The following is a 26,146-nucleotide window of genomic DNA, read 5'->3' on the forward strand; positions in this document are numbered from 1 at the left end:
TCTATTACATGAGAGGAATAAAAGCAATTGCTATTCATTTTTTCCTTTCCACTCTTTTCCAAACTCTGATTACCAATTTCTAGGTAATGTCATTCGATCTTACCATATATTCTTCCCACCACCAGCTAATAGAAAATTAAAAGGATTTTAAAAGGAAAGTCTATTTCTGCAGTGCTGTTTACCAATTTTTCTAACACCTATTAAGTGCCATAACATCAAAAGTCTTGTGGGGTCTGAAGTTGGGAGTTACAGTTATATAAAGAAAATACCAAATACAAACCATGATAAAGTGTCAAAACCACTCTAAAGGAGTTATGAACAGACAAGACAGAATTTAAATGGATATTTAACTGGAATAAGTGCAGCAAAAAACTATAGGAGAACAATTTGGGAGAGGAAAAAGGTCACGGAATGGACCAAGATAAACAGAAATTTGTAAAAGAGAAAAGACAGAAGTGGCTACCTAGATGCATTTTTCACTGCTGGGTGTGGCAAAAAAATAAAACAACAAAAATTTAAATTTTTAAGAAGCAGATGAAAGAGAATAGCTTTAAGTTGCAAGCAGAAAATCAAATGGTGATACTATCAACTTTAAATAGAAAATAATTAGAGTTATAACACGTTAGAGTTAATCAATTGTCAAACCACAAGATCCAAAAACATCCAATAAAACCAAATGCACTAGCGCTGGTGATTTTACTTTTCTCTCCAGAAACCTGCCATAAGTCTGAAATATTGTAAGGACCAAAACTTTTGTTCAATGAGTGAACAAAAATAATGAAAACAAAATCAAATCTGTCACCTAATCTTAGTATAATCCTTATTCTTCACTCTCTTAAAAATAAGGCCCAAATGCAAATAGGTAATTCAGGATCATCTTAAAATCAAAAAAATGCAACAAGGGGAGTTGAGACAAAAAATGCAATAAGACACTATTATAATCAACATCTCATATAAAACTATCTTAGCATTCTTAGGCATGCTAGATAACTTACAAACTAGTACTGTGTATCTATGGTTTACCTAAAAGTTGTGAAGTGTTTGTTCCTTATTATTTTACATCTCGGAAAAATGTCCTTTCAGATAGCTACCTGCCAAAAGAACACTCAGCAAAGCTTCACTGAGTCTACAATTCAAAATGAATTCCTAGGAAGTATTGGATTCACAGACCAAATGCTTCTCTGAAGATTTCACACAGGCAGAAATTATTACTACTTGAGTTAATAGAAGCAGTGTCCTGCTCAAGACTATCAGCTACTAAAATTATGTCACAATTATAAAAATTTTAATTGACTTTATAGGGCCGGAGCAATAGTACAGCAGCAGGTCATTTGCCCTACAGGCAGCCAATTCAGGATGAACCTTGGTTTGATCCCAGGCATCCCATATGGTTCCCCCAAGCAAGGAGAAATTTCTGAGCTCATAGCCAGGAGTAACCCCTGAGCATCACAGGGTGTGGCCTCCCAAATTTTTTTTTAATTGACTTTTGATAGAATAAAAGCCACAGGGAAAAAAAAAAGAATTAAACTTGTAAGACTAATTTCTCATATGTAAGACCTTGAAACTAAAAGACAATGATTTAGATCTTGGAAGAGGGGCACTCTGCTAGGCCTCATAATTTAAGTCACAGGCCTCAAACAGCTACAATTATCTAGCCTGTTCTTTATTTGGTTTGTTTTGGGGGGTCACACTAGGTGGGGCTTAGATCTTAGTCCTAGCTCAATAGTGAGGGACCACTCCTAGCAGGGCTTGTGAAATTGCATGCAAAGCAAGTGCATTACCCACTGTACCCTCACTTAAGCCAGTCTATTCTATTCTTAATAATAGAAGACACCCCAAAAGAAGAATAAAATTAAAAGCCTAATCTGTGACCAGCATCTAATCCCTTAATCTTCCAAAGGGCCTGAACTGAATTTTCTGGCTCAATGAGGAGAGTGGCAAATTTACCACACACACACAGAAGAACTACAAGCTTGGAGCCAACCTCTCCTGCTCTTTAAATTTAGGTAGAAAGGAAAATTGCACATGAACCATAACTGATACTGACTAAGGGCCCAGACCCCAATTTATCTGAGTTTTTCTAGTGCTGGACAAAATAATAAAAAAGAAAATTAACAGCTAAAGGTGTTGAGGTGCCAAGTCTTTCAATATAAGAACAGCCTTGGTTCTTTAGGTATAAATTCTAGGAGGGAAAATAAATCAATCTGCATAAATAATATTACAATTATGCTATTAGTGGTTGTATTAGTGGTGTTTGTTAATAAAAAAAAAGGACAGATAAATTTAAAAAACTAATGCTAGTAGAATAGATATTTAACAATGTAAAGGAGAAACAAAGAAGATTAAACAAAGGAATCTTACTGACCCTTCTTTAACAAGCTAAGAGCCTTTTTCATATTTCAATAAAAGAATTTTATTGTCTTTCATTTTTTTTCTACAAACTATAAAAAAATCTATCAAGAAAATTTACATTTATTTCTATTATTTCCATATTTACTCAAATAAACATTTAGTTTGGGCCATAAAGGAAAACAAGCCTTAAGGAGGCTTAAAAGGCAACTTGACATAAACAATAGATCAGAGATTCCAAATATTTTTTAAAATTCAAAAATTCTATGAGTCAAATTTATCTTTAATTTTTTTTCATCACATATTTTATTACTAGGGGCAAATGATACCATAATTAAACACCATGATTCTTTGAGTCAAATGTTACTTTGCAGTTTAAAATAGTTTTTAAATAAAATTATCCAATATTTTTATTATTTCAAAAGCAGAAAAAAATGTATTCCTGATGTCAGCAGGTTGGTTATTTCTGCTGATGTTTTAAGGGTCTATTTTTCTAATGTCCAAATTTAATGAAGTAAAAGGACTATATCTAAAGGTAAAATTACAATAATTTAAATGTAAGGCAACAATTAGGGTGGCAATTTCTTCACAGATTCACTACAGAATCCTGCTAAAAAGACTAATAATTGTTAGAAATCTTTGGCTCTGCCTGGCCTAGGTTATTTAGATCATAAGCTTTCTCTTATACATAAATGGAAAGGATGATTTCTAGGGAAACAAAATAGCTCAAAAAGCTGGGAATGCATATTTTTGCATGTAAGAAATCTGGCTTCAATCCTCATCAGAACATGGTCTCCAGAACACTGCTGGGAATGATCTCTAAGCACTAAACCAGTAGGAGCTTCTGATATGGTTAAAAAAACATTTAATTTTAAAATAATAAGACCCTTCCCAACTCTAAAATGTAATGCCTTAAGCTCCAAAAACAGTATATCTTTAATTAAATATAAAAGACTCCTGTTTTGTTTAAAATTTTCTAGGTTTTCATCTTTTTGCAATATTGGACACATTTTAGAGCAGGGAAAGACTATTTTCCATCCTGCCTGCCTGGATTCCTTTCAGTGCTTATGAAAACACCAAGTTTAATTTGTGACATTTATGTCTAGTCAAAACATACGGTGATATCCAAATTTAGCTTTGATGCCCCATTAAAAGAATAAGAAACTAAAACCTATGTATATATATATATGTATATATTATATGTATGTATACACATATATACACATATATACAACTGTTAAGCAAATTAATATTTAACATTTATACAAATGAAAACGTATTTTAAAATTTTTGTGTGATTTATACTTTTGATAACACTTCTCTACACTATTTCTGAAAACTCAGAGTAAATTCAAAAGAATTTCTCCCACTTCCTGCTGCTCTCCCTGTGATGCAAATGTTACCTATAACTTTGTACTATATATATATTTTGTAGCAAGTATTTTAAGTGATGATTAAATTTGTTATCAACCTCTAAGCTTCTGGAATTATTTAGACCAATAAGCTAGGTTCCCAGAAGCACGTTTTACACAGTTCTCTTTTGCATGATCCACTAAAGAATCTTTATTCTTTAGAATAGAACATGCCTAGTATTCCACTAAGAAAACTAGAAGCTAGCATGAATGTTATTACAGAAACCAAATAGCATTTGCTAGGAAAAAAAAAAACAGAATACAAAATTGTATACCTGAATGTAAAAAGCTACTATGAAATCAAATGGGTAGAGTTGTATAATAGGAACTAAGATGAGTGCAGTATTTCCAAAATATTCCCAGATTAATAACAGTATAATTCTCACAGCATGCAAAAATAATATTAATAATTAATAATAGGTAATGCCTACTCAATGTCAAACATATCAAATAATTAATAGTACTTCTCTGTAGAAAAATTTGGGGCTCTAAAGCTGTTGTCTTCCAACACCTAAATACCAAGCTTTTTAAAAACAAATCGTCACTAGTTCCCAAATGATCTATTTGATAATAAATCTTGCCAAAATGTGATAACTAGGATAAAATTAGGATAATTAGGATAAAATGTCATATTAGGATTTTCCTAATCTTTTAGCCTAGGCTTTCATTAGTGGAGACATGCCTAGGGATGAATTACTTACTCAAAGCTCTCAGGTGAGCACTAGAGAATGAGCAAACTAAATCCCTTACAGGATAAAAGGAAGTATAAAAATAAACAATATAGAAAATAGGAGAGAAGGGAAAGAGAAAAGAGTTTATGTGCCAGAAATAAAATAAATTTTAAGTTTTAAAGGATATCATCTTACCTATGTCTTTACTGAGTGAAAGTGGGTTAGGAATCTTTTCTTTTTGTTTTACTGTCAGTCTTTCTTTTCTTTTTTTTATTTTTTACTGTCAGTCTTTCAAAAGCCAATAAATAATATTATAAAAGAGATTGCAAAAAGGAAATTATTTTAGTAGGATTCACAGTTACTAAATGAAACATAAGCAATAGATGAGGCAAAAACAAGTTCAATTTTTTTTTAGTATCTAAAATATTACTTAAATTTACCTAAACAGCAATCAAGTGAGGGCTGAGTTCCTGCTAGCCACAATCAGAAAGGCACTACGTAGTTTTTTTTGTCTACCTGGAACCATTTTGGTATACCTGGAACCGAAGTGGCAAATATTCTTCACAGAGATCATCCCAGAGCTCTTGCAGATCTGACATGTCCAAGGTGTAACTGACAGGTGACTTGTCTAAGGACTTCAAAGACCTGTGAAGGAAACTGGAATGGACTCCATCGGTCATACTATGGCCAGGCCTGACTCTAAGTATGTTGGATTTGACAGGTATAGGAAGTCTGCTTCCTCGGGGGCTCTGGATGGGTTTATAATCCAGCCCTTTAATCATGCTAAGAGCCATCTCCAGCTTGTGGTTGCACATATGTTGGGTTGCCTGCTCCTCAGAACAACAGTCACACTTGGCCAGTTCCTTTGCACTTCTCTCCTGCACGGTATCTTCCTCCTTTGGTCGTGGGGGACTAGCCTGGACACTTGCATCCAGAGATTCCACAGAGGATCCTGGGGTCCCTTCCTCCATGCTCTCTCCATCTTGGGGGACCTTTGTGCCGGGCAGATCGGCTGGCCCAACCTCAGACAGAGCTGGCTCCTCTGTGCAAATGCTGGTAGACCATCTGCTAGAAGGGGCCCCCGAAATACTCCTGGCCACTTTGCGGGGTACTTTGCAAATGGCTTCATAGTCAGAATCTGCCACCCGCAGAGCTGCACAACCACGGCATCTCCTGGGTCGGCTGGCAGGGCCTTCTGCAGCATGGCAGCTATGCAACTCCTGCACCTGATCCTCATTTTCCACCCAGCACTCGAACCCCGAATATGCAAAATCTTCCTGGAGCAGGGCAGAGTATCTCACATCAGGTAGGCCTGAGATATCCACAGTCCCACTGCCTGTCTTGCTCTCTGGGCCAGACCCTTCCTGATGGTTGTTCTTCTTGTACATGCTGGCGATGCAGAATTTGAGGCGATCCTTCTCCAACAGCAGCTTCTGCAGGCGCTCGATGGACAGGGCCTCAATGCGGGCAATCACAGTGTCAAATCTATAGATGCGATCCAGCATGAAGGCGCATTTGCTGCAGGCAAACTCTCCCTTGCCATCTCTGGGGATGTCTTTCCCCAGGACATGGGACAGCAAGACCTGCAGATTGAGTTTGGAGGCTGTGTGGAAAATCCATCGCCTCTGGTTGCCACACAGTTCTCGGGCACAGATCCTGCAGATCTCCTTCATCTTTGTTGTTGTTGTTGTTGTTGTTTTCCTCACTGCAGCTCTGACAGAATTTCCAGGGGTGGGCAGTGAAGCTGAGACCTCAGTCACCTGCAAATCTCCTTCATCCTTTTGTTTCCTCACAGCAGCTCTGGCAGAACTTCCAGGGGGGTGATGAGGTGTCAGTCATCCAGCAAGGCCTCACTTGCAAATCTCCTTCATCCTTTTTGTTCCCTCTCACAGCAGATCTGACAGAATTTCCAGGGGGGGACAGTGAGGCAGAGGGGTCAGTCACCAGGCAAGGCCTCACTTGCAAATCTCCCTCCTCCTTTTTTTTTTTTTTTTTGTCCTCACAGCAGCTCTGACAGAACTTCCAGGGATCAGTGAGACATCTTTCACTCTCAGGGCTCACCTGTAAATCTTCATTTTCTTTTCCCCTCACAGCAGTTCTGACAGAATTTCCAGGGGGTCAGGCACCAAGCAAAGCCTCACTTGCAAATCTCCTTCATCCTATTTGTTCCTCACAGCAGCTCTGACAGAATTTCCAGGGGCAGTGAGGCTGGATGGTCAGTCACCAAGCAGGGCCTCCCTTGCAAATCTCCTTCATCCAATGTTTTCCTCACAGCAGCAATGACAGAACTTGCAGAGGACAGTGAGGCGTCAGTCACCCGTAGCTTCAGCAGCAAATCTCCTTCATCTTCTTTTTCCCTCACAGCAAGCTCTGACAGAACTTCCCTGAGGCGCTGAGAGATCTGTCCCCCATTGGGCCTCACTTGCAAATCTTCTTCAGATTGGGTGGCTTGGGCATGGCAAGACCACCAGGTTGGGTGCAAAAAAGCTGCAAAGGAGGTTGGTTGCAAAAAGAATTGCAAAGCTGCTCCTCAAACCTTTGCAATCTCAGGGTTCTCAGGACTTATCAGCATAAAAAGACACCTGCGGGGGGGATGCTGAGAGGAAAGCCAAGCTCAGATCTTGCTAGAATCCCCCTTTGCAGCTGCTTCTTGAGTCCACGGCTGAGAAAGTCCTCTAGCAAACAGCTCAGCTCCAGCCCTAAGAAGTAGCTAGCTGGCAGTCAGCTCAGATTTCAAGATGGCGGAGGGGCCTGCGCCGCTAGGGCTGCTGGGAGTTGTAGTCCACAAGGCCCCCTCGCCGCCGCTCTGCGCATGCTCCTTCCTCAGGCCTCCTAGGATTGTGCCACGTCCTCCTATTTGGACTTTTGCAAGCTGAACCACCAGCCACTAGATACCGCTGCACACCCTCCCTGCATCCAATCCCTACCTCCCTCTGCATCCTTTGCAGCTCAGAATTAAAGGGCTCAGCAGTGCAGAGGCCTAGGGGAAGAGGGAATTGGATTTAGGACAAAAAAAAGGGCAGATTCTGGATTTTGCATCCCTTTCTCCACTTTGCTCTGGATGAAAGGGTTCTCAGAAGTGCAGAGGCCAAGGGGAAGACAGAATTAAATTTAGGACAAAAAAGGGCAGATTCTGGATTTTTGCATCCCTTTCTCCCTTTGCATCCTCTGTAGCTCTGGATGAAAGGGTTCTCAGAATTGCAGAGGCTAAGGGGGAAGAGAGAGTAAGCCTTAGGACAAGAAAGGGCAGATTCTGGATTTTGCATCCCTTGCTCCCCTAGATTAAAGGGTTCTCAGAAGTGCAGAGGCTATGGGGGAAGAGGGAATAAAGTTTAGGACAAGAAAGGACATATTCCACCAATCAAATGACTGGTGCCCTGGATTTTGTACCCCTACCTCCCCTCTTCATCCTCTATAGCTCTGGAGTAAAGGGTTCTCTGAAGTGCAGAGGCCCAGTGGAGAGAGGAAATTAAATTTAACTCAAAAAAGGTCAAATTCTGGATTTTGCATCTCTATCTCCCCTTTCCATCATCTGTAGCTCTGGATGAAAGAGTTCTCAGGATTGCAGAGACCAAGGGGGAAGAAGGAATGAAGTTTGGGACAAGAAAGGGCAGATTGTTCAGAGTCCCTCTCCACCAATCAAATGATTGGTGCCCTGGATTTTGCATCTTTACCTCTCCTCTACGTCCTCTACAGATGGATTAAAGGGCTGAATTAAAGGGCTCAGGCTTGCAGGGGCCAAAAGGAAGAGGAATAAAATTTAGGACAAGAAAGGACAGATTGTTCAGACTCCCTTTAGACTGTCAAATAATTAATGTCCTGGACGTTGGGGTAGGACAGTGGCATCAGAACTTCTGGATGATTTGCCTTTTGTTGTTCTTGTTAGGATATGAAGTGGTACTGTGGGAGAGTGTCCTGCATAGGTCCTGGACGATGCATCTGGTTAACCAAAAAAATTTAAGATAATAGATAAGAAAATGGACTTTTTAAAGAATGTAGACATTGGAGGGTAATGTAGACATTGGAGGTAGTCAGGTAGATTGCAGTTCGAGAACAAACATTAGGACAAAAGATTTCTGTGAGCAAGAGTCCAAAGGGCCTGGGCCTGCTGCTCTCTCTAAGAAATACAACCTACTCTCCCCTTTTCTGATTAGGATCTTGGAGAGGACAGAACACAAGAAAAAGAAGGGTCCTGCCTGATGTGCCAGAAACACTGAAGAAAAAGAAAGAATTCCACAGAGCTGAAGATTAAAGGCTTGAGAAAAAAAGTGCCCAAAAGATGCTTGAAAGGTGAGGAAGACTCTTTTCTAAAAAAAAAAGCTAAACACTATCATATATGTAGACTATTTACAGAATAGAGATTAAAAATGGAGAGGATGGTGAAATAAACTGTCAACTTTTATGATTTTTGCAGAGCCTACTTGGCTTTTGTCATCAGCATCAGAAGAACAATGGTGCTGCGATTTATCTACCGCAACCAGATCTTTATTGGCACCTTTGTTTAGCTCAGCAAGGCTTCAATAAACATGCTGAGGATTGTGGAACCATAGATTCGATGGGAATACCCAAACTGATGTCAGTAAATGAATAAATCTACAAGCATAGTTAAGGCATGATTCATAAGAAGCTAACTGACTTAGCAGATGAAATGGTTGCTCAAACTCTTAGTAAATATGGCATCTGCATGGAAGAGATATACTATTGTGTAAATACTTCAAAGAGGCAAACAACTTCCTTTGGCTCTTGGAATTATTTTCTCCTTAAGGTGGGTTGAAGAGAAAGATCACTCACTCTTTTGTAGAAGTAGACACGCTGGCAATAGGAAAGACCAGATCAACCAACTGAGTAAAGGATGAACTAAAGTATATTATACAGAATACTGTTGTGATGCACCTACCCTTGGTTCTAGAACAATCCCATCAGTTCACCTGAAATTCTCCTGAATAGGAAATTTACCAGTTACAAAAAAACACTAAACGTCACTAATTTGATCTTGTGAGAAATGTGGCCAAGGAATAAATTCTGAGTTCTGAATTTCATCTTCAGGATAGCCCATATGCCTAAACGTGAAACATTCAAATTCCTACAAGATAATTATGTTGTATTTAAATGTCATTTCTCAAATTTTGATGTGGCTTAGAATACCTAGGGGGCTTGTTATACTACAGGTTGTTGAGATCCAGAGTCTAAATTGTTTGTTTGTTTTTTTAATTAATTTGGGGTAGGCTCCCAAATGTTTTTGTTCCTAACAAATTTCTCAATCATTCTAATCCTGTAATTTACCTGTAGTCTGGAAATACACTTTGGAAACCAAATTGAACTATTCTAAATTATATTTTTTAAAAACTCAATGAAAGATAAAAAAAAAAAAGAAAGAAAAGAAAATACTACAAGTAAATAAAAATCACTCAACAGTGAATCCTATCAATAATACTTCAAAATGGCTGTAGAAAACTAGATTTGAGCCAAGACCTCAGAAATATCTTAATTGGGATCTTCTGAGATACGCATATCTATCTAGCTCTCTAATTTCAGGGCCTCGGAAGTATCTTTTAGAACCACAACCTCTTTGTATCCACTGTTTGACAGAGTTTCTAAGACCTCATTCTGGACCAGGACAGAATTTCCAAGAGACTCAGAGTAATGGAAAATACCAATGTCCCAAATAAGTATTAGGTTCCACTACCATAATAGCAGCATTGTAAATAATTGTTCAAATTACTAAAACCATGCAAAGAAATAAAATATGATTACAGAGAAACTTAAAGCAGATGAGAAATGCAAGAATGTAAAATTAAAACCAGTTATGCCTATGCCAAAACTTTTATTTTTCTGTGCTAGTTGAAATCTATAAGAAGTCAGAAAAACCCACAGACTGGGAGAAAATATTTGCCCACCACAGATCCAAAAAAGGATCAATATCCAAAATATATAAAAGTATGATAGCCAAGATATGAAAACAACAGAAATGCTCTATGAGAGATTAATGAATAGAAATGTTGTATTATATATACACAGTGGAATGCTATGGACCTGTAACATAACAGAATCATGCAATTTGTCTCAGCATGCATGGAACTAGAAGATTTTATGTCAAGTGAAGTCAGAAGGAAAGGGCTAAGGTACAGAATGATCTCTCTCATACGTGAGACTTAAAAATACACAGGAAAGGAGAAATTCCTCCCTAGGCATCCAAAAACTACAGAGGCTCGGCTGGGCTCAGAGCACTCCGCATGCCAGGATTTCTGGGTGTCTTTGCCTGGTATGTTGGGGGCTCTGGGCAGGACAGCTAGCCATAGGACCCCTGGACTGACCACTTGGTCCAGGTGAACAAGATTCCCCCCACACCAGGCCGGTCTTCAGGGCCACGCCTGGTTAATCGGGCCCCGGGGGTCGGGGGTGAGAAATTCCTCCCTAGGCATCCAAAAACTACAGAACCGCGCGGGGGCTCACGCCCCCGCGCGTACTTCATGTACTTCATATATTCAGAATATTCCTTATTCTTATGTTATGTTTTGCATATACAGAATGTTCATTTTGTATTCTGCCCTTTCCCACACCCATACAAAGCTCTTTTTTACTCCTTAACTCTCTAACCCCCTCTCAAACATCACTAACCTACATTACTCTTTTTAACTTCAGTAGTGTACAATCCTAATCACAGTCCAAAGCTGTGCATTGTGTGTGACAACCCCTAACTGTTTCAAGATACATAAAATGGACACGTATTTCTTTAGAATATTTTGTGGTTTTTTTCGGACAGCTATAATTCTTACTAAATTTTGTCTTATACAGTGATGATTCTAACCACTTTTTATCTTCTCTTTTTGAGCTGTTTAACAAGGAATTTTGGTGGAAGAGTCCCCCAGTTTAATGCTTATGATTGAACCATGTCATGGGAATCATTGGAATTGTTCTTATGGCCCCCATATGCGCCAATAACACCACGTGGCATTGCTTCTTATTTGCATAGGCACATTAAAATGGGAAAATACTATACATACAAATAAGATCCTATCTAATAGAGATTGGAACACACAAATCTTGTAGTGCAGAGGGACCTTACACCCTGAACATTGACATAACGACCTGGCACAGACCTCAGAAGAAAGGGCATAATCCATTCTCCCCTGAACCAGGGAAGCCATCCACGAAACATCCAGGCTGGTCTATAACATCACCTGGAAGCAATCCTCTACCACAGAAGACCTACACTGCTCAGACTTTGACCTGCTCAAAAGAGACTTCCCTTAACACTGAGAAGACTTAACAACAACAACGACCTGCTTACAGGACAGGGCTCCCTGCATTGCCCTTTGATTGTGAGGTGAAAGGAGAGGATGCTCCACATCCTGACTTCAATGTAAGATATGCAGATTCCAGGATCTTTAATACAGAAACATGATACCAACAACAGAGACTGTGTGAAAAATAAAAGTGTGATGGCACTACAGACAATGTATTGGATTGGACGATCTAGCTTGCCTGGAGCCTAGACTTGGTCTTGTGCCAGGAAACTTCAGGGGTCGGGTCTCTTTGTACTTAGGCCAAGGTTATTTCTTTCCATGTCCCTCATATTTTGGTGGGCCTATGCAAACAACAATTGCCACTCTAACACCATTTTTACTGTACTCCTTTGACTCTAATCCTTAAAAAGAACTCACTTAAAATTTGAGGTTAACGTAAGCTAATATGCATGTATATGGAAATGTAAGAAAATACTATGCCTGTAATGTTTAAGGAGTTACGTAAGTTTATGGCTTTAGATTGCTTTGTGTACTGTTAAGAAATATTATAATGTGTTACAATCTGGGGACTTGAGGGACAAAGTAATTGTACATGGATTCTGTCTTATTTATCTTAATGTTCTTTGGCTGAAATTTCAAAGTTAAGATATCAGCAAGGGGACTTCTGAGAATTATGTTATGGGTGATTGTCCTTCCACTGTAACTTTACCTTGTCCTCTTTCTTTACACCCTTGTTCTCATAATTAAAAAGAAAAAAAGAAAAAAAATACACAGAAAAGTAGAAACAAAGAGCCAATGGCAATACTATGAGAAAATTGATCCACAAAATTGAGATTTGGGGGGGGGCAAGATTGTTAAGGTGGACAATATTATAAATCACAATACCCCAATCAACAAAAATAAATAACATTTTAAAAAAATACATAAAGCACTGGGAAAACTTAACAAAAAGCAAATAACCCCATAAAAAATGTTGAGTATAAGCAGACACATTCTCAAAGACAACTAGTAGATATATAAAGAAATGCTCAGCATAGGGGCAGTGGGTCCAGAGCAGTTGCACAGTTGGGAGGGCTTTTGCCTTGCAGGGGGCTGACCTGGGACGAACCAGGTTCGATTCCCCAAATCTCATATGATCATCTGAGCCTACCAGAAGCAATTTTTAAGCGCAGAGCTAGGAGTAACCCCTGAGCCCTGCCAGGTATGCCCCCAAAAGAGCACTGCATCATCCTGTTATGAAGTAAATGTAAATTAAAATATAGATGCATTGCCCAGAGAGACTGGAATACAATAAAAAAAAAAAAAAACCAGAATTGGCATGGAAATGGGGGGAACGGGAACCTTCATCCACTGCTGAATAAAGTGTTACATGGTTCAACCTCTTTGGAGAACAACATAGATACTTAAAAATAAACAAACAGGAATCTAAGAATCAAGATTTCATACAACCCAGAAGCTCCACTTCTGGGACCCAAAGGCTCAAAAACTTTATTCTGAAAAAGCATTTGTATACTTCTGTTTATTGCAAAACTACTCACAATTGCCCAATCTGGAAACAATCCAAGAATACAAAACTGGATAAACAAACAATTGCATCTGTACACAATAAAATGGTACTTGGCTTTAAGAAAATATAAAATTATGAAATTTTCTGCTGAGTGGAGGGGTCAGGAGAGTATTATGACGAGTGAAGTTAATCAGAAGGACAGCGGTAGATACAAAATGATCTTTCACATAAGTGAGATATAAAGAAACATGGTAAGGAAAAGAAATACAAATTCCCTAAAGCAAGGAACAGCATAAGAACTGGTCTACTGAACTAAATTTACTACAGCATAAAAGGGTGAGAGACATTGTAAGGTGGTGACACTGAGACACTGGTTGACTCTGGAGGAGGGTGTGGTGCTGTAATGTTACATGCATGAAACCCTATCATCAACCATATCATAAATCATGGTACCTCAAGTAAAATTAAAATTAATGAGTAGTCATAAATCCTTATGATATCCATTAGTTAATTAATCACACAATGTTTTAAAACACTTTTAAAAACAGACTTCCATAGTACAGCATGTATAAGGTTCTTTCTTACCTTGAACAGAAATCCTGAATTTGATCCCCTACACCCTAAATGGTTCCCTAAGCACACCAGAAGTGTTTCCTGAGTGTAGAGCCAAGGAGAAACCCTTGACATCTTTTTGGTGCAAGCCAAAACCAAAACAAACAACAACAACAATAACAACAACAACAATAATAATAATAAAAAGACTTCCAATTCAAATGTGAGTTGTAGTATTCTGATTATCAACAGAATCCATCTTTGGGAAACTGGGTTATTTGGACCACACCCAGCTGTGTCAGAGCACACAGCTGTCAGGGAAGGGTTTACTCCTAGCTCTGTACTCAGGGAACATTCCTGAAGGAATGAGAGAACCATATGTGGTGCTTGAGATGGAAGCAAAATTGATCATAGGAAGAAAAAGCAGTGTAACCACTATATTACCTCATTGGCCACAATAGAATTTATCATAAAATCACAAATAAGAGTCTTCCGGGTTATCAAGTACCCAGGTTGTTTAGACATCAGGAGAGATGAAGTCATGAAATTTTCCTATACATGGATGTACATGGATTCTATTATGCTGAGTGAAATAAGTCAGAGGGAGCAAGATAGACACAGAATAGTCTCACTCATTTATGTGCTTTAAGAAAAATAAAATACATTTTGGCAATAATCCTCAGAGACAAAGAGAGGAGGGCTGGAAGGTCCAGCTCACCACAAAGAGTGATGAGTGCAGTTAGAGAAATAACTACACTGACAACTATCATAACAATGTGAATGAATGAGGGAAGTAGAAAGCCTGTCTGGAGTACAGGCGAGGGTGGGGTGGGGAGGATGGAGATTTGGGGCATTGGTGATGGAAATGTTGCACTAGTGAATGGGGGGTGTTCTTTACATGACTGAAACCCAACTACAATCATATTTGTAATCAAAGTGTTTAAATAAAGATATTAATTTAAAAAATTTTAATGTATGTTAAAATAATCTTTCTTAGAGCAAGGATTCATGCAAATTTAGATTTTAAACTCTGACTTTCCTTTTAGATTAATCCAAATGTCATAGTGAGGAAAGTATAAAGAGAAATGTCTTCCAGATCAACAAGAGGAGTGGGTGAAATTTTACCCAGATTATACAGAGATTGGAGGGTGTGTTCTGTCAAAGAGTAATAAGAATCCATATCCATTTCAGTGTCCTGGACTAACAGCATGACCTAGAACAGGACAGTCAATAGATGATTTGAAGAAATCGAACTCTAGTTGAAAGAATCCTGACTTCACAAAAGACACTTAATATAGCAAGCTCTTGCTGTGCTTACTGGGACACAAGTATTTCATGGGTAGGTCAATGATCAGAGTAATCTCCTTGATGCTTTAGCACTTGCTAAAACTTCGATAGGGAACTTTACCCTCATATAATTGAAAGACTTAAGAGAAGGAAATACCAAAAGAATTAAATTTCATTTTCTGAAAACATGACTGGTATAGCAATTCAGGGTAACATTAAATAGATTTAAGAGAAGGTAAAGAAATATGCTATGTTCTGCATAATTATTTGCATACTTAACCCCTACAACCATTTTATAAGTTTCAACTGAGGCTCAATTCCAGATTTTTTTTAATGTCATATCCATATATCTGAATGAGTGCGTGAATGAATGAATTAACACTTTGTTCTATCTACAAGGGTTATTTCATCCTTCTGCCTTAGCACAAAATTAACATTCTTGGTAACTTTCTAATACTATCAAGTATTAAGAAATAGTTTTGTAGTAATTAGTTTTCTCAACTTATTTCCATTTTACTTTAACCTTTTCTAGATGGCTGTCCACACCCAGCAGTGGTCAGGACTTACTTCTGGCTCTGCACTTAGGGTTCACTCCTAGCAAGGATTGGAGGACTATATGGGGTGCCAGGTATCAAATCCAGGTCTATTTCATTCAAGACAAGTGCCCTGCAAGTTGTACTATCTCTCAGTTCCTATCCTACCTTTCAATTACAAAGATTAACTTCATAAGTATCTTAAATATAGACAGTAAGATCTAGTGAGTTGTCCATTAATCTTAAATTTTGGGAAGCCACATCCAACAATGTGAAGGAATTATTCTCACTTCAGTGCTTGGGGAAACTCCTGGTCAGATGTCTCCTAGATGCAAAACATGTGCTTATCTCATTGATAAAGTTCTTGGTTTGTATCTCTCCAGCCTATTCATAAAATTTTGTTTTTGTTTTCGGGTCATACCTGGAGATGTTCAAGATTACTTCAGGCTCTGTACTCAGGAATCACTCCAGGTGATCATATGGGTTGCTGGGGGAATCAAATCTGGGTTAACCATGTATAAGACCAGCACCATACCTGCTATACTATAACTCTATCCCCTTATTCATAAAATTCTTAATATGATAACTAAAGGCCTTCTAATTCAAGCTTCATTCTATTTTTTTAGTCTAAATTCACTGTTCACCACAATATATATTCTGCACAACCTACTGCTTTCTTTCCCAAAACTATACTTCTTCAACTCACCTATGTGAAATGTTCTTTCCTATTACTACTACCTCCACCTGTCAAAATCCTATCCACCTTCAAGGATTTTCTCTAAACCAACTATTAAGCTTTCTTAATAAAGTTTTCTTTGAATTTTCAAAGCACTTTTTGCAATTACAGTAATGTGTATGTCATCCTTCATATTGCTTTCTTCCCATTAGTTGGTCAACTACTTAAAAATGACTAGTTTTCATAGCCCAAGAGATAAATAGAATATCTAAGACATTTGTCTTGCATACATCTGACCCAGATTTGATCCCTGGCACTGCCAGGAGTGATCCCTGATCATAGAGCAAGAGTAAGTTCTGAGCAAAGCAAGGTATAGGTCAAAAAAAAAGTGATCAGTTCTCTTCTGAGATACTTAGAATGGTATGTTCTCAGATCTAAGTAGTAATCATTGAATGCATTGAATGAATCAATCAATGATTTTCCTTCTGAAATTTTATTAAAATTTATTAATTCTGGGCTGGAGAGATAGCACAATGGTAAGGCATTTGCCTTGCATGCAGCCAACCCAGGACAGACAGTGGTTCAATTCCAAGTTTCCCATATGGTACCCTGAGCCTGCCAGAAGTGATTTCTGAGCACAGAGCCAGGAGTAATCCCTGAGCACCACCAGGTGTGACCAACAAACAAAAAAAGGAAAACAAAACAACAAAAACTTCTTCTAAAAAAATGTCCTGATTTGAAATGGAGATGTCCAAACTACTAATCTCTGCTGTAAAGAATCAAAGCAATTCATGTCTTTACCTTTTTCTTAGATCTCTCCATGGTAACACTGAATGGTTGCTATTTTAGAAAATATGCCCACTACATACAGTGCTATTTGTACTGGGTTCCAAATAAGGGTAAAGGCAATTGCTCCTACTGCTTTTTCTCCATGGATTGTTCCTGATTACTTAACGTAGGCATTCCTGTTTCACTTTGTAGAACAACCGCAATATGTTAATTTACTGATAAAATAAGGAGGGAAATAATAATATATTTAGAACTTCCTTTGTAACAAATCATTTTCCCATGCTCTCCTACCTGGAGAAAGATCTCACCTGGAATCTCGCATGCAAAGCATGAGCTTTAGACATCAGGCTCAAAAGTTTTCAATGAGGGCCAGAGACAAAGTCCAATGGTGCATGCTATGCATATGGAAAGTTCACTTCCTGCATGGCCATGTGAGTAGCTTCTGGATACCACCTAAGAGTAGCCAGGTGATGCTGCTGCTACTACTACTACTACTACTACTACTACTACTACTACTACTACTACTACTACTATTACGAGGACGATGACAATGACGATGATAACTATTAAGACTATGGCTATACTCTCGCCTCTGCAGTTTGTGATTGCATAGGGGAGGATTTTTCCTCCAACCCATCCCATCCTAGTGTGGTGTTTTCTACATGTTGTGCTGGGATTCATTTATTAGGATCTATGCATAGCCCTGGAATAGAGTGGAGCAGCTGGACTTTCTGGCTCTTCCCTTTGGGGGCGGTTTCAGTTTATTTTCGTAGATGAGCATTTTTTGTGCACTTCCAAACCATGTGAGTTCCTGCACCAGATAAGTGTTGAATGGCATCTGTGTTGAAGTATGTGTGGCTGGTGGAGTGTAGGTCCATCCTTTGTGGGCAGGGTTAGCAAATCTTTCTTGGCATACATTCTTTCTGCTATTCAGCATAGGGGGGGTTCTGCTGCCCACTGCGGGTCGAGATGACACCTGCATTAATATGTGTGTGGCTGGTGGCTCTCCTGATAACTTTTAGAAATTAAGATTTCATCAATGATTATTAATTGTAGCGACCACTGTTTATTTAGTGATGTATTTGTTTTTCAATGATAAATTCAGAAGAAAGCACAGTTTTGGGGTTGAAGTCACCTCCCTCTTCTGTACTGAAAAACTACTACTTCTAATATTCTCTTGGAGGGGCTGCTGTGGTGAGTAGCTCAATACAACTATCTCTGCATGTGCTTGTCAAGTGTGTTGTTAGATTTAATGCCAAAGAATGGTTAAGAAAAACAATGAAAGTTACATGCAACCCAAGATTTCATTTAATAAGTTCTATATGATAAATGAGGAAAGCTGATGGAATGTTTTAGACTCTTCTTACCAATTACTGAATATAATGATCCATAGGACCATGGAAAGCTTCCTAAAATTGTAAAGCTTCTTAATATTATAAGGCCAGAGTCTGTGATGGGGAACGCTCCCTTTGGCACCACTGAATCATTATCAACAACCACTTGTTTTTAATAAAATGTACATTTTCAATGGCTTGAAAAACACCACCACTATCTTCATTATAAGTGAATATATATACATATATACATATATATTTTTAATAAATAAACTACCTTTGAACTCTTAAAAAAAAAAAAGACTATGGCTATAACTACGACTACTACGATGATGATGACCACTACGCCTATGACTACAACCTCTAATACTACTACTACAATGACAAGGATGGCTACTTAGACTATGGCTATGACTACAACTACTACTACAATATAATAACGACAACAATGACTACCAAGACTATGACTATGACTACGACTACTACTACGATGATGATGACTGCTATGACTATGACTACAATCTCTATCTACTACTAATACTAATAGTGACAATGGTGACTACTAAGACTATGACTATAACTACTATTATTACGATAATGACCACGACAATGACTACGAAGACTATGACTATGACTACGACTACTACTACAATGACGATGACTACTACGACTATGACTACAACCTCTACTACTACTACTACAATGACAATGATGACTACTAAGACTATGGCTATGACTACTACTACTACTACAATATAATAACAACGACAATGACTACTATGACTATGACGATGACTATGACTACTACTATGATGTCGATGACTGCTACGACTATGACTACAACCTCTACTACTACTACTACTACAATGACAATGATGACTACTAAGACTATGTCTATGACTACTACTACTACAATATAATAATGACGACAATGACTACAAAGACTGTGACTATGACTACAACTACTACTACAATGACGATGACTGCTACGACTATGACTACAATCTCACTACTACTACTACTACTAGATGACAATGGTGACTACTAAGACTATGACTACTACTACGATAATGACCACGACAATGACTACTAAGACTATGACTATGACCACAACTACTACGATGACGATGACTGCTACGACTATGACTATAACCTCTACTAACACTACTACGATGACAATGGTGACTACTAAGACTATGACTATGACTACTACTACGATGACAATGACTGCTACGACTATCACTACAACCTCTACTACTACTACAATGACAATGATGACTACTAAGACTGTGACTATGACTACAACTACTACTACGATGACGATGACTGCTACGACTATGACTATAACCTCTACTAACACTACTACGATGACAATGGTGACTACTAAGACTATGACTATGACTACGACTACTATGATAATGACCACGACAATGACTACTAAGACTGTGACTATGACTATGACTACTACTACGATGACGATGACTACTACGACTATGACTACAACCTCTACTACTACTACTACTACTACTACAATGACAATGGTGACTACTAAGACTATGACTACTACTACTACTACTGTGAGGATGACAATGAAAATGACCCTATGACTACGAATGACTATGACTACTACAATGATGACAACGACAGGGACTACTATGACTACAACTACTACTACTACGATGACGACAATGGCTACTACTATGACTATGACTACGATTTCTACTGCTACTACTATTGTTGCTGCTGCTGCTCCTCTTGCTGCTCCTGCTACTACCACTACTACATCCAATACAAGGTTCTTTGATATATAAAGTGTTTTCTGCTTTATAGAAAGGAATAAAATCATTAATTGAAATAATAGCTAGTATTTATTTGCAACTCGATGGATGTCTTCATTGAGGAAGAGAAAAGGGCTTTGTAAATTTCACTTCCTTAGATTTTTCTGACTGCCTATTGAACAAAAATGCAGATAAATTACTGATGGGATCCAAAAATCTGATCACAGCAAACTGTTATCAGTCTTATTATGCATAGAGGATTGAACACCAACAAGGAGATATGTCAATCAATGGTAAGTCATGTTTAAGGCACTTTTTGCTTTTTTTTTGAATTAGTTCTATAATAAATATGTTGGGGCTGGAACAATAGCACAACAGTAGGATGTTTGCCTTGCACAAGACGACCTGGGACAGATCCAAGTTCAATCCCCATCATCCCATTAGGTCCCCTGAGTCTGCCAGGAGCAATTTCTGAGTGTAGAGCCAGAAGTAACTCCTGAGTGCTGCTGGATGTGGCCCCAAAACAAAACAAAAAAAGTAAGTAAGATAGAAGTGTATTTCAGTTTAAATGAACTGAAAGGTAGAACTGAAAGGAAAATAGCTAAAGGGATAATAAAAATAAAATAAAGTTATGATCAAAACTGCCTATTTTATTTTGAAGGTATAAATGGACGAATTTTAAGCTCTTTCAATCAAAATTTTTATTTCAACAGGGATTGTAAGAGAAATGCTGACTCTATGGGACATTGGAAAAGATGTGAAATTTTTACTTATATAATTCAAACCTAAATCTGTGAGCTTTTTCTCAGAAGCCCAGTGTGGTATTCTCACTTGTGAGGAACAGGAAAATATGGAAAAAGTGAATCGGTCTTCACACTTAACTGTCTTAATTTCATGGCCTCTCTGAAGTATTTCAGAGATAGCTTTGCTAGAGATGAGAGAAATCTTCAGCCTATGCAGAGCAGGCCAGAGTTCAGGAAAGGAACTTGTGCATTTTGTATTGTAAGGGTGTGGTAACTTCCCCCCCCCTCCATAAATAGTTTCTGTGATGTGTCAAATTCTGAGTATAATACAGTGGAACTAAGATGATGCTACTTAAACAAAGATAACATCCAGTAAAGTCTTCCTTTGTTATGAATACCAAGAGTCAGTACATATTTCTATATATGGAATAGAAGCCAATGTGCTTTGTAATTGGTTTTAGTGTCAGAGACATAGCTTAAGCAGCTAAGCATATTTTCTTCACATGGGAGGCCCTTGTTCAATCTCTGACATCACTTATTCCGCGAAGCACCACCAGAAGCAAACTCCAAGCACAGAACCTCTGGGAGTATCCCCTGAACATCCAGAAAGACCCCCCCAAAAACAATTAGTTTTTAATATTCTTTACCTTCACTTAATTAAAGAATAGGCTGAGGACATTATAATAGTTGTGTCAAATAGTGAGATTTTGTTTTTTCAAAACATGGCTATCAATAGTCTGTTCAGTTGGTCTTCAGTCTAAATAACCAGGATTTCCTTTCGAAAACTGTAAATCTTTACCTCATTCAAGCAAATGCTTTTGTTCCCATTGCTTAACTTTTTTTTTACGTCTCAGTTTTGTTTAGTTTTCTGTTGCCTGCAGTCTAAAGTCTTTAGTTTGATGAAGGAGCTTTTCAGTTACATATTTTATCACTCTCCAAAACTCAATATATATTTGGTAATACCAATTACTTCCAATTTTTCTTAACCATGTACTGTATTTTTTCTCCTAACTAGAATATATTCTGTTTTCTGCCTGGTGCACCCTATCAGGTCCCTTATTCAAAGAGAAAAATCTAGGGGCCAGAGTGATAGCATGGCAGTAGGGTGTTTGCTTTGCACACTACCAACCTGGGATGAACCCAGGTTTGATCCCCAGCATCCCATATGGTCCCCTGAGAATGCCAGGAGCTATTTCTGAGTGCAGAACCAGAAGGACTCCCTGAGCGCCACCAGGTGTGGCCCAAAACAACAAACAAACAAACAAACAGAATATCTAGGTGACATGTCTTAGGAATTGGTTTTATCATTTAGACAAGCATGCAGAGCAGCAAAGAGGTGATGAAGTAAGGAGTTTCTATATAACTTAATAAAATATATTTTTATAACTTATAAAGTACTGCATTACATTTCCTATTTCCTATTCTTCATCTTCCTGTATTTTAGTTTTGTTTTACAGGCCTACCTTTATGTGGTGACAACTCTTTCGTCCACCCCCAGGAAGGCTAGCATTTCTTACACCAGTCATTCATTCTAAGCAACTGTCTACTCAGATGCATTTCACAAATTCATGGAGCTGTTTCTTATTTCTGTTTCCAGATGGCGAGCAATACAATATAAAGGGTCCAACAAAATATCCAGTGGGCAGAACAAGACATTGCCCCAAATTTTTAATGATTCTTGAGCCTTCAACCAGATAACAGATGCAATATAATCTTTAGGACATATACATGAATATTCATATCATCTTTTACATAATCTTATAATTAATCATATAGGGAATGGATTGTATTTATGTAATATTTAGGAAATATAGATGAGCACAGCATTAATTGAGGTGATTTGTTTAAAGCATTTACCAAATTTGGGCATGCCGCTTGCCATTTTTTAATTGCCAATTCAATATGGGCCTCCATCTTTACACTTTCTGTCCCCTTTACATCCCATCTAACACTTGCTGTATTAGAACTGCTAATACAGGGAGCTGGAGTGGTAGCACAGTGGTAGGAGATTTGCCTTTCATGCGGCCAACCCAGGACAGACCTGAGTTTGATTCCTAGGTCCCCCGAGCCTGCTAGGAGAAATTTCTAAGCACAGAGCCAGGAGTAAAGCCTGAACATGACAGGTATGGCCCGAAAACAAATTAACCAAAAAAAAAGGATAGAACTACTACTACAACATGACTGTATCATGTATTTGAAGCTATCTTTGAAGCTATGACATTTAACTCAGTCCTCCATACAAGTCCAAATATATGTCTGTTCTGATCAATAATTTTATATCAAAATCAATACTTTAATTATGCATTCCAGATGAAAAATCACCTGGAATGACAAAATCCTGAACAGGGAATCCAACTAATCCATGCTGGATTCATGACACAGAAAATCTGATCAATAGTAAATATGTCTTTTTCAACCACTGAGTTGATAGTAAGTTGTTGCATTGCGATAAATATTGCACACATTTCAGAAAGCACTAGTCAAATCTTACCTGCACTTCCATGCTAACTGGATCCTCCAAAAGATGTAGCAATTGTTGTTTTTCTTGAGATAGTTGTTCTATGAGGTTCTTCTGCGTGGATAGACTCTGACTCAATTCTTCAATTTTTCTGGAGCACAGTAAAAGTAAATATATTCATAGAGTCATGTTGTTATAGGCCTACTGCAAAGATAAGATTGTCCAAGCCAGTAGATTTTTACCCCACATGATACAATATAAATATATAACACTGCCACACTGGGGCTATATAATATACTGTTCTCCAAGTGTTGATCTAGAGCTATAGGAAGTTGTTTCTTTTTATAAAATCTTTATTTTGGGGGTAGGTCACACCCAGCAGCATTCAGGGATAACTCCTGGCTTTACGCTCAGAAATCGCTATTGGCAGACTTGGAGGACAATATGGGACATCGGGATTTGAATCACCATCCTTCTGCATCTAAGGCAAACACCCTACCACTGTGCTATCTCTCTGGCCCCTATAAAATCTTTATTTAAGCACCATAATTACAAGCATGATTGTAGTTGGGTTTCAGTCATGAACAGAACACCCCCTTCACCAATGCAACATTCCCACCACCAATGACCCCCTCCACCCTACAATATGAAGCTCACCACAAAGTGGTGAGTGCAGTGAGGGAAATAACTACACTAACAACTACCATGACATGTTAATGAGTGAGAGAAGTAGAATGCCTGTCTCAAATAGAGCTATAGGAAGTTAAAGAAGACTTGAAGCCAAAGAAATAGAGATAGTACCCAGAATTAGGTGCTTGACTTGTAAGCAGCTGACTCTGGTTAGATGCCCCAAACCACATATAATTTCCTGAAAACTTTCAGGAGTAATTCCTGAGCTCAGGGCCAGAAATAAATCCTAGAACCTTTAGGTATGTACAAAAACAAAATTTCAAAATCACTTGGAGGAGTTGAGAGGACATTTTGAAAATCAGATTGTTTCCAAGTCTAAGCTTAAAGAACTAGAACAAATTGGGGCCCGAGCAATAACACAGTAGTAGGGTGTTTGCCTTGCATGCGGCTGACCCAGGATGGATCTCGGTTCGATTCCCCCTGCGCCCCATATGGTCCCCCAAGTCAGGAGCAATTTCTGAGCACATAGCCAGGAGTAACCCCTGAGCATCACTGGGTGTGGCTCAAAATCCAAAAGAAAAACAAACAACAAAAAAAAGAACTTGACCAAATAAATAAAGGCATGAAGATGATAAGAAACACAGAAATAAAGGTTGATAGGAAGAGATCATGGCTACAGAAGAAATTGAAAATTCAGATCAGGATTATGTTATGAGAGTCTAAATAATGTCCTCAATAATCCTACAACTAACATCAAAGTAATATTCACCTGTATTTGCAAGGCATATCTTGCTGTTTCTGTCACTATGTTTTAGAGTACAAGAGAAAACTGCCTTTAAAAATTATGTCTCGCGGGGCCGGAGAGATAGCACAGCGGCGTTTGCCTTGCAAGCAGCTGATCCAGGACCAAAGGTGGTTGGTTCAAATCCCGGTGTCCCATATGGTCCCCCGTGCCTGCCAGGAGCTATTTCTGAGCAGAGAGCCAGAAGTAACCCCTGAGCACCACTGGGTGTGGCCCAAAAACCAAAAAAAAAAAAAAATTATGTCTCGCATGAGATTAAATGTTTCTGATAATGATTTTATTTCTGTATAAAAAACTATATGAGATAATGATAGCATCTTTAGAGAAAATAGTATGATAGAAAGGTGAAGAGTACCAGAATGTCTCACATCAAAGGATAAATTAATATAGGTTATATGAATTATCAGAGATTTGGGGTTGACAAATAACTTTAACAATAAATTATTAAATGGGCCAGAGTGATAGCATAGAGGGTAGAGTGTTTGCCTTGCTCATGGCTGACCCTAGACTGACCCAGGTTTAATTCCTGGCATCCCATACAGTCCCCTGGGCCTGCCAGGAGTGATTTCAGAGCACAGAGCCAGGAGTAACCCCTGAGTGCCAATTTATTCCTAATTTATTATTTTTATGTAGTCACCGTGAATTACACAAATTTTCACGATTGGGCTTCAGGCACACAATGCTCCAACTAAAATTCCTTCATCAGTGTCCGTTCCCTCTGCTATCATCCCAGTATCCCTCCTACTCACCAATCTGCTTCTAACAGACATTTAAAAAATGTTACGTGGGGCCAGAGAGATAGCACAGAGGCAGGGCATTTGCCTTGCACACAGCCTACACAGAATGGACACCAGTTTGATTCCTGGCATCCATATGGTCTCCTGAGCCTGCCAGGAGAGATTTCTGAGCACAGAGCCAAGAGTAACCCCTGAGCACCGCTTGTGACCCCCCCAAGAAAAATTTAGGCAGTGTGGTTTGCAAAACCTTTACTGATAGGGTTTCAAGCACTCCACTTTACTACCTTCAGCACCCAGTCCTTTCCCCCAAGTTCTCACTTCCTTTCACCATTGTCTTTTAGTTCTATCTCCTTCACCAGTTTAACACCTCTCTCCAATTCCTCTTCCTCTCCCCCACTGCCCACAGTAGCAAGCTTCAGTAGCATAGATCAGTTCTCATGCTTTGTTTTTCTATTACCTTTGGGCTTTTGTTATTCCCTTACTATTTCCTTATAGTACATATATGAAGTCATTCTATGCTGGCCTTTCTCCCCCTGACTAATTTCTCTTGGTATAATACTCTTCTAACAAATGATAAATGCAAGTTTATTTGCAATGTGTAATATTCATATTATAAAAAGATTTAATGAGAATCCATCTTA

At 38.4% G+C, this 26,146-nt stretch overlaps 1 protein-coding gene across 9 annotated transcripts in view; it reads right to left on the bottom strand.

Moving 5' to 3' along the window:
- Positions 1–26,146, bottom strand: part of LOC125997457 (myomegalin-like) — a 192,559-nt gene that overhangs the window by 85,075 nt on the left and 81,338 nt on the right. For 7 of the 9 annotated variants that reach the window (XM_049765891.1, XM_049765894.1, XM_049765889.1 and 4 more), the window contains exon 1: positions 4,969–6,109. In XM_049765891.1, the coding sequence (XP_049621848.1) occupies positions 4,969–6,105 (1,137 nt within the window). In that variant the 5' untranslated portion in view covers positions 6,106–6,109. Of the gene's footprint in view, positions 1–4,968; positions 6,110–23,369; positions 23,488–26,146 lie in introns of those variants that run through there. The other 2 variants (XM_049765890.1, XM_049765893.1) reach the window with 1 other exon arrangement.

This window comes from Suncus etruscus, chromosome 19 (assembly GCF_024139225.1).
Source record: "Suncus etruscus isolate mSunEtr1 chromosome 19, mSunEtr1.pri.cur, whole genome shotgun sequence".
NCBI classification, from domain to species: domain Eukaryota; kingdom Metazoa; phylum Chordata; class Mammalia; order Eulipotyphla; family Soricidae; genus Suncus; species Suncus etruscus.